At 41.2% G+C, this 10000-nt stretch overlaps 2 protein-coding genes across 4 annotated transcripts in view; both read right to left on the bottom strand.

Annotated features, from left to right (window-relative positions):
• Nucleotides 1–7870, bottom strand: part of TPGS2 (tubulin polyglutamylase complex subunit 2) — a gene marked incomplete at its 5' end in the record, with an annotated part of 18147 nt that extends 10277 nt beyond the window's left edge. The window contains one exon of the mRNA XM_081940463.1: nucleotides 7418–7870. Coding sequence (XP_081796589.1) covers nucleotides 7418–7870 — 453 coding nt within the window. The remainder of the gene's footprint in view (nucleotides 1–7417) is intronic.
• CELF4 (CUGBP Elav-like family member 4) overlaps nucleotides 4623–10000 on the bottom strand; it is a gene marked incomplete at its 5' end in the record, with an annotated part of 811277 nt that continues 805899 nt past the window's right edge. For all 3 annotated transcript variants that reach the window (XM_081940919.1, XM_081940921.1, XM_081940920.1), the window contains one exon: nucleotides 4623–6944. The remainder of the gene's footprint in view (nucleotides 6945–10000) is intronic.

Here is a 10000-nt window from a genome sequence, read left to right on the forward strand (position 1 = left end):
CTACACCACTTCGGACAAATGGTTAGCCAACATCTTCTTAAAAAGTTTTAATGTTGGAGAATTCACAACTTCTGGAGGCAAGTTGTTCCACTGATTACTTGTTCTCACTGTCAGGAAATTTCTCTGCCACAGCTGGTCGTCTGCATCCTTTTGCATCGAATGGGGTGGGAGTAGGAAGGGATTTCCTGAGAGAGAGAAAATTGCAGACTACAGGAACCATTTGCACCACTCAGGTGACCCTAAAGACACAAATAAACCTCCATGTGGTCTCAACAACCCACTAAAAGAATGCAAATGACCAGCTGTCATCCTGTCAGAGATGAAGAAGCTTCTCAGTGGAGAAGTTTCCTTCCCCTTCTCTTCTTTCTCCTCTTCCTTCTCCTTCTCCTCTTCTTTCTCCTCCTCTTCCTTCTCCTTCTCCTCTTCCTCTTCCTTCTCCTCTTCTTTCTCCTCTTCCTTCTCCTTCTCCTCTTCCTCTTCCTTCTCCTCTTCCTTCTCCTCTTCCTTCTCCTTTTCCTTGTCCACCCCCTTCTCCTTCTCCTCTTCCTTCCACTTCTCTTCTTTCTCCTCTTCCTTCTCCTTCTCTTCTTCTTTCTCCTCCTCTTCCTTCTCCTTCTCCTCTTCCTTCTCCTTCTCATCTTCCTCTTCCTTCTCCTTCTCCTTCTCCTCCTCTTCTCCTTTTCCTTGTCCACTCCCTTCTCCTTCTCCTCTTCCTTCCCCTTCTCCTCTTCTTTCTCCTCTTCCTTCTCCTTCTCCTCTTCCTTCTCCTTCTCCTCTTCTTTCTCCTCCTCTTCCTTCTCCTCTTCCTCTTCCTTCTCCTTTTCCTTGTCCACTCCCTTCTCTTTCTCCTCTTCCTTCCCTTTCTCCTCTTCTTTCTCCTCTTCCTTCTCCTTCACCTCTTCTTTCTCCTCCTCTTCCTTCTCCTTCTCCTCTTCCTTCTCCTTCTCCTCTTTCTTCTCCTTCTCCTCTTCCTTCTCCTTTTCCTTCTCCTCCTCTTCCTTCTCCTTTTCCTTGTCCACTCCCTTCTCCTTCTCCTCTTCCTTCCCCTTTTCCTCTTCCTTCTCCCCTTTCTTCTCCTCTTCCTCTTCCTTTTCCTTCTCCTTTTCCTTCTCCTCTTCCTTCTCCTTCTCCCCTTCCTTCTCCTCTTCTTTCTCCTCCTCTTCCTTCTCCTTCTCCTCTTCCTTCTCCTTCTCCTCTTCCTTCTCCCCTTCCTTCTCCTTCTTCTCCCCCTTCTCCTCTTCCTTCTCCTTCTCCTCTTCCTTCTCCTCCTTCTCCTCCCCCCCTTCTAGCACTGATGATGTTCTCTAATTGGGTCTACAAAAAAACCACCAAGCTCAGGGAGCATCAAGGAGCTCACAGTCCTCCTTCTCCTCCTCTCCACAAACCCCACTCCCTTCCAGCACTGAGAATGTTACCTAGTTGGGTCATGAAACGTTTGCAAGAAAAGTACCATGCTTAGAGGGCACCTAGGACCTCAGTCATTCTCCTCCCCCACCCTCCTCTCCACAAACTCCACTCCCTTCCAGCACTGAGGATATTCCCTAGTCATGGAACATCTGCAAGAAAACCAACCAAGCTCAGAGAGCACCAAGGATCCCACAATTCTCCTCCACCTCCTCCTCCTCCCAAACCCTCCCCCCTTCTAGCACTGATGATGTTACCTAGTTGGGTCATGAAACGTCTGCAACAGTGGTGGGATTCAAAATTGTTTGCTAGCGGTTCTGTGGGTATGGCTTGGTGGGCTTGGCTTGGTGAGCGTGGCAGGGGAAGAATACCCATTCCCTCCTCATCAGCTGGGGCTTGGGAAGCAGAGAATAGATGGCGGCCAGGGCAGTCAGAGGTGGTATTTACCAGTTCTTCGAACTACTCAAAATTTCCACTACCAGTTCTCCAGAACTGGTCAGAACCTGCTGAATCCCACCTCTGGGGACTCTGCAAGAAAACCACCAAGTCCAGAGAGCAGCCAAGACCCTACAATTCAACCCTGAGCTATAAAGGTTATCTTCTGCAGGAACCTCACTTTGATAGAGCAAACACCCCCAACCTTTTCTTTTAGTGTTGACAAACCTGCATGAGACTTACTAGTCAATGGGTCTGACCTATGGAACAGCATCTCTTCCAAGATGATTGATGTCCATGAACCAGTTGGCTTGCTGTTAAGTTGGCATTAGGGCAGAAAACGGAATGAGTCAATTTTCCCCTGGCTGGTGGACTAGGATATGTGCAATACCTTTGTCGGTTTTGTTGTTGATGACATGGATGGTTGGTTCATGTCCAGACTCATAAATCAAAATAGTAAATATATCAACATGTGGTGGACATGTGCAGAGGCAAAAAAAATATTGGGTAAAAATTCACATGTGGTTGGAAAGGATGATACAGCAGTGTATTGATTTAAAGCCAGAACTGTATTTGCTGGGTATTTTACCAGAGAAATATAGTAAAGAAAATGTATATTTAATTGTTCACGTAATAACTGCAGCTAGAATTGTATTTACACATTAACAGTTGTGTAACATTTCCACTGATTAACAGTTAGAACAATTAATCAGTGGAACAGAAATTGCCTCCAGAAGTTGTGAATGCCCCAACACTGGAAGTCTTTAAGAAGATGTTGGATAGCTATTTGTCTGAAACAGTAGAGGGTTTCCTGCCCAGGCAGGGGGTTGGACTAGAAGACCTCCAAGGTCCCTTCCAACTCTGCTATTGTATTGTTATTATTGTAACATAGAATAATGGAAAAAATTCCCTTGGAGGGAGAGTTAATTTAAAAAAAAAGATTTGTACAGAAATGAACTGATTAATGTTGGCGATGAAAGAGAAGGAAGAACCAGAGTATTATGGGGATGCTTTTATCACTGGATGGAAAATGAATATAGACAAAAAGAAACAGAAAGTTGAATAATTTGGAAAAGAAAGTAGAAAGACAGGGGAGGAGTTGAATTAAAAGACAATTGAAGTGTAAAGGAAAAGGTAAGATAAAAATAGATTTAAAATGATGCAACTGTTAAATATGATGGCCCAAAGACTGTACCCAGATGACACACTGTAAGAGTAAAGGTTTTCGGAGTGGTTACGGAAAAATCAAAATCAAAATCCCAAAAAGAAAGAAAAGAAAGCAGCACAATAAAGCCAGCATCATCTAGAGAAAAGCCATGTTGGCCATGGTGGTGGTAACTGGAGGAGGAAGGAGTAGGACTAGATACCCTGTGACCCTCTGGATGTTGCCAAACTACAACTCCCATGAACACCTGCAAAGTGTGATAACCACGGTTGTCATCTCTCAGGGAGAATGAAGAGGGTAAATATAGGGGTTGTGTGTGGTTGATTCCCCAGCTGGTTGTGTTGATATTTTCAAGCTTGTTTCACCAACGTTTTGGAATACATTCAGTCAAGAGTTTCATTGGACCTCAACTTTGCAGGATGAAGATAATTCAGCCCATTTTACAAGTATTGGCCAGGACGGTGGGTTGGATGTTATCTTAACCCCTGATAGCAAAATAGGGGCAAAAATCCCTGAACAGAACAGGAAAACTGAGTTGAAGGGACCTTGGAGGTCTTCTAGTCCAACCCACTGCTCAAGCAGGAAACACTATATACCATTTCAGACAAATGAAGCATTTACAACTTCCGGAGGCAAGTTATCCCACTGATTAATTTTTCTAACTGTCAGGAAATTTCTCCTCAGTTCTTGGTTGCTTCTCTCCTTGATTAATTTCCATCCATTGCTTCCTGACCTACCTTCAGGTGCTTTGGAGAATGGAATGGAATAGAGAATAGAATAGAACAGAATAAAGAAAATATGGAATGGAATAGATTACAGAAAGAATAGAATAGAATAGAGAAAGAACAGAACAGAATAGGATACAGAAAGAATAGAATGGAATAAAATAGAGTAGAGTAGAGAAAGAACAGAACAGAATAGGATAGGATAGGATACAGAAAGAATAGAATAGAAAATAGAATTGAATAGAATTGAATAGGGTAGATACAGAAAGAACAGGACAGAATAGAATACAGAAAGAACAGGACAGGAGAGGACAGAACAGAACAGAATAGAATAAAGAATGGAATGGAATGGATTGGAACAGAACAGAACAGAACAGGAGTGGCTTCCTCTTCTAGGGTTGATGAGAGTGTCCTTAGTAGTTCCTTGATAAGAGTAAATTGCTCACTGATTGTTTGTCTGAGTTTGTAGGTACTTGATTGGGGTGATCTCACTCCCTTCTGGCATGGCTGATGTTACCTAGTTGGGTAATGAAATGTCTGCAAGAAAAAAGCAAGCTCAGAGTCCACCAAGAATCCCTCAGTTTTCTCCTCCCCCTCCCCCTCTCCTCCACAAACCCTTTCTAGAACTGATGAAGTTATCTAGTTGGGTCATGAAACGTCTGTGGAAAACCACCAAGCTCAGAGAGCATAAAAGACCCCCCCATTTCAACGCTGGGCTACAGCGATTCTTTTCTGTCGGTATTTATACTTCTGCAATCAAGAGACCTTTGAGACCCTGTTAAAAGAAAATGTTCTTCCTTCTCCAAGCGTGTAATTAAGAGACCGAAAGAAAGTTTGAACGGGAGGGGGAAAAAAACCACCCCAAAAATTAAAATATTTTTTTTAAACTGTGCTTTATTTAGGGCTAAGCTGGTAAGCGTCATTCATTAATTACATAAGATTACAAGGAGTTTTAGGGAATTGAGATTCCGAGAGCACTTTTATGGAATTGCATGGCATTTTATACACCGAGATTCCAGGTTGCTTTGGCGGTCAACTCCTAGCCAAATCACCGGAGAAGATTTGGGGTGTTTAGCCAGTGTAAAGACTTCAAAATCAGATCTGACATGGAGGGAAAAGAAAATAGGGGGGAAAAAACATATTTTTAATACTTCCCCCAAATCTAACCCAAAGGAAAACAATTATTCCGAAAGAATAGTGAATAATTATTGGTTTGATCTGATAAAATGGTCAGAATGGAAGAGGGGAGCGAGGAAATAAATGGCACACTTAAAATCAAATCTTAAAACCCCATGGAAATAAATTATAATAAATATGATATACTTTAAAATATATGTGTTCTTAAATATGTGTTTCTATTTTTCTGATTCAGATTTTAAAGCAACTTCTTTTTTTTAAACTGCTCTAAAGTCATTTACCAAAGATAAATATCGTGCTTCCTTAAATAGTTTTTTCCTTGATTTTTTTTTCTCTATCATTACAATTAAAAGTCCTACAAAATATGCAAATTTATTTACAGAAAAACAGAGCCAGCATCTTTTTTTTAAACATCCCCGTTTTTCAAAATTCCTTGTAAACAGTTTCAGAAATTCTTCAAAGAGATTGCATTTTTTTTGTAATTTTTTTTTGTGTCTGTATTTCCCCTCCCTCCCAACATACTTTTATGATTTTTTTAAAGGTTTTTATTTTTTTAAGATTAAGGTTCTAGGCTAAATCCCGCGCCCTCCCCACCCCTCCTTGCCCCCGTCCTGAAGGAATTAGAACAAATATGGAAGCTACCAAAGCAAAAAGTTAAATCAGTGGCTTTTGGCAATGCGTTTCGTGGAAAATGTCCAACCTCCGTCGAGCTCAATTAAACTTTGGACTAGACAGCTGCTGAGTTATCGATTGGTTCAAGACTTACGAGCGGTTAATTGTCCGCCGATTTTGGTACGACTTAGTACGACTTTCGATGGTTATAAGTCAAAAACTTGCCGGACAAAAGCCACTTTCTCTGCCCTGCCAGTCAACCGCTTCTGACAGCAGTTGATTGGAGCAGGAACGGATATCAAGCTAAATGCTACAAAAAAGTTTCTACATCTTTGTGTGTTTTCTTAGCATTAACGCTAATGCCTATATATATTTTTTTTGCTTTTTTTTTTTTTTTTGCTTTTTATGTCATCTAATCTTCCCCCTGCCCCGTTATATAGGTATTTTAAACTTTTTTTTAATTCTGTACAACTATTAGGGGTTTTGGTAAGGAAGGGAAGGTTCCCTCTTTTAATATAAACAAGCTATCGTTCTACGGTACCGTTTTTTTCTTCTCCTTCTTTCTCCTTACCCAAACATGGAGCTGTATTTTTTTTCCCTTTTCTTCATCTTCTGACAATATTCTCCCCTGAAACCTGCCCCTTCGAACCCCCCCCCCCCTTGGTCCATCCCTATTATAAAGAAAACCATATGAAAGTTTCATAGACTCTAATTAATGTATATCCAAAGACCTTCCAAAGTATCAAAGAACTATTATCTTGCCTTTTTTTTAAAGCGTCGAAGCTGAGTTTCAGTTTTTTTTGTGTGTTTTTTTTGTTTTTGTTTTTGTTTTTTGTTTTTGTTTTTTAATACATTATTTCATAGAATTGCTCTCCAAAGCTGTCTTAGCGGGAACAGCTAAGAGAAACGGAAAGATCTTCAGAGTAATTTACATACAACTACAAGTTTGCGGTAAAAAGTTATGTCCTTTGGTCCCTATGTAGCTAAGGAATGACAGATAAAGAATGCTTAGTGACGGTTGCCATGGGCGGACATAGCAACCCCATCTGTGATGGCCACAGGCACACTTTTAGCATTTCCGAATCGGGGAAAAGCTATGATGGTTTAGATCAAGTTCACGGTAGAAATCCAAGTCAATCTTGTCCCTGCCATGATTTCTCTTCTCTTCTCTTCGTTTTCTTTTTTCCAATGTTCTTGATTCATTCATCGGATGGTTGGTACAATTTGGGTTGTCCACCACGTCTCCTTCAAGCCAGCCGAACGTGACTTTCCTCTAAGCAAAGTTTCCAGTCGAAACAACCAGAATGAGCATTAAAAGTTTTCCACTTGACTGAGATGTTTAAAGGTGTAATCCCACAGTTCTCGTTCCTATATATATTTATTTAATATATATATATTTATTTATATATATATATATATCTATATTTATATATATTTCTCTAAGGGTGGCCCATTCAGCTGATGCCCTAAAAAAAGAGAGAAAATGTCATTCCAAGCTGGACCAAAATGTATCAATATATATATATATATATACATATATGTATGTATACGGATGTTTTGTTTTGCTTTAAAGAAAGGAATAAAAGACAGAGAAAACTGACAAAGGGAAGAGAAGATCCAAAGAGCATACCTTATAACCAATAAAGAAAAATAAAACACGCATACAGATTTTAGGAGAACACCTGTTTCCAAGACAATTTTGTTCCCATTATGGAAACTATATGCAAATTTAGTTGTGTTTCGCTTTGTTGTGGTTTTTTTTTAAAAAACTTGGATAGTGTGATAGGACTATATCTCCCCTTCAGGATATTTTATTGATATTTTTTAAGAATATCCCAGATCCTAACTATGAACTGTGAAGAACATCTGGCCATCCCATCTCAAAGGTCCCTCTGGCTTCACAAATAAGAGAAGTAGATGAAGAAAACTATCTAAACACCTTGTTGCTTCTGGGACTCAGTGGTGGGTTCCGGATCCCGTCGCAACCGATATACTGCGACGGGGTCGGGATCCTCGTAAGGGCAAACGCGCTGTGCATGCCACCACCCTGCGACACCCAGCTGCTTGGCGGAGGTAGCGCAGGCACCCCACACTGTGTGTGGATGCGCAAATGGCCCGTTTGCATCAAAAAGCGGTAAGGAATGCAGGCAGGTGGGGCAAACAAGCCACCATTCCTGTACGGTGGCCGCGGCTCCCAGCTACCACCAGTACGCCCGTATCGGGCTGTACCACCTGGAACCCACCACCGTTGCGACTCTAACATTTCTTCAGAGTTTGTAGCATAAACATTTTCTCTAGTCCCTTCAGATGAGGTTTCTAGATGTTTAGCTTTTCCGTGCTCTCTGCGCTTGCTTGTTTTCTTGATTTCATAACCCAAACTGGGTAACCTCATCCGTGCTAATACAGTTCATCATCCGGGCACGGATGACGTTACCAAGTTGGGTCACGAAACGTCTGCAAGAAAGTCACCAAGCTCAGAGAGCACCAGGGGCCCCCCGTGTCAACCCTGAGCTACAGATATTCTCCTTTGTGGCTTCTGAATCTTCTCTGCATCTGGGAAGTTACCGATGCCCCCAAAGAGATGTTTTAGTCTCCAGACCTTTAATTCTCTTAGCTGCTTTTCTCTGGACTTTTTCCTTTGTCTCAACATCTTTTTTGTAATACGGTGACCAAAATTGGATGTCGTATCCCAGGTGCGGCCTTACTAAGGGTTTTATAAAGCGGTACTAACACTTCTCGTGATTTTGATTCTGTGCCTCTGTTTATGCAACAGTTGTATTAGCTTTTTTGGCTGCTGCTGCTGCAAACAGCTGGCTCATGTCCACTAGGATTCTAAGATCCTTCTCCTAGTTACTGTTTTTGAGCCAGATCTCGCCTAATCTGCCCTCGTACCTTTGATTTTTTTCCCTGCCTAAATGTGAAGCTTTGCTTTTCTCCACATGAAAATATGTTTTGTTGGATAAGGCCCACGATTCAAGTTTGTCAAGATCTTTTTGGATCCTGAGCTTGTCTTTCTGGGGTGTCGGCTATTCCTGACAGTTTAGCGTCATCTGCCAATTTGATAAGTTCCCCTTCTATTCCCTCCTCTTAAGTCATCAAAGGTTTGAGTCCCTCCCTTGCCATTGTCTTAGGAAGGCCAGCTACCGACTAACTGTTTTCCTTTGCAAAGCTCGGGAAGAAATAAAATAATACTTCGAACAGGAGGCTTGGAATGTAAAAAAAGAAAAAAAAATCGCCGGGAACAAACTTCCTGTCCCTCTCTGCGCAATAAAAACCGAATGTAAAAATGTAAGGGTAACATTTCTTGAATAAAAAGATTTTTTTTTTAAAGTCATGATCCAACCGAACTTGACATTTAAGGAGAATGCTTAATCGTTTTTGGATTAGCTCTTATCACTGGCTGGCAAGCAGGTTTCTCTTCTTAGAGACTCAGTGATTTATTACATCAAGAAAATTTAAGAAAGAAAGGAATAAAAACCCCACAAAAGCTTCCGTTAGATAGAGAAACATCATGCTTTAGCTCAAACCATGCTGGCAAAGTTCTTCTTTGTCCCCCCCCCCCCACTGTGGATCGAACAAACAGCAAACTGGACACAGCAGTTGTAACAATTACGACACCAAAAATTATAAGAATAGAAGAAACTAAAGGAAAATATATATATATATGTATATATATAAAGGAAAAAAGAAAACACTAATCCAGGACCCTTTTTCAGTTGTAACTAAAAACAAAAATGTACAAGGCCTTTGAGTTTAGAATCAGGATTGGTGTTTTTAGATCTTTTTAACCCCAAAATCATATTTCTTCCCCCACCTTTCCCCAAAGCAATGGATTTCTTAAGCGTTTGTGGGCTAAGATAAAGGTAAAGGTTCCCCTTGCACATATGTGCTAGTCATTCCCAACTCTAGGGGGCGGTGCTCATCTCCGTTTCAAAGCCAAAGAGCCAGCGCTGTCCAAAGACGTCTCCGTGGTCATGTGGCCAGCATGACTCAACGCCAAAGGCGCACGGAAGGCTGTTCCCTTCCCACCAAAGGTGGTTCCTATTTTTCTACTTGCATTTTTTACGTGCTTTCGAACTGCTAGGTTGGCAGGAGCTGGGACAAGTAACGGGAGCTCACTCCGTTATGCGGTGCTGGGGATTCGAACCGCTGAACTGCCGACCTTTCCTGATTGACCAGCTTAGCATCTAAGCCACTGAGCCACCGCATCCCTACTGTTCTTGTGCTACCCTAAGTTTAAAAATTGGAAAATTTGATAATAAAGCACTTAAGTTCTTTTCTTTCTTGCCTTGGTTCATAGCCCCTTTCTTTTGCACGGCAATTAAACTCTTGATTTTTTTTTTTTTTTTTTTTTGGAGAGGGATTGGAAATATTTTAAGGAAGGAAGAGAACGGAAACACTCAATTGAAAAAGGCCCCCATTTCATTGAAAACACAGGTATTCAGGGTGCAAAGAAAATACCAACCGTACGGCTCCTTTTTCCTGAATTTGTTGGAAATTACTCCGAAACGTAGACGACAAT

This window comes from Natrix helvetica (assembly GCF_964273705.1).
Source record: "Natrix helvetica genome assembly, chromosome: 2".
Classification (NCBI taxonomy): Eukaryota; Metazoa; Chordata; class Lepidosauria; order Squamata; family Natricidae; genus Natrix; species Natrix helvetica.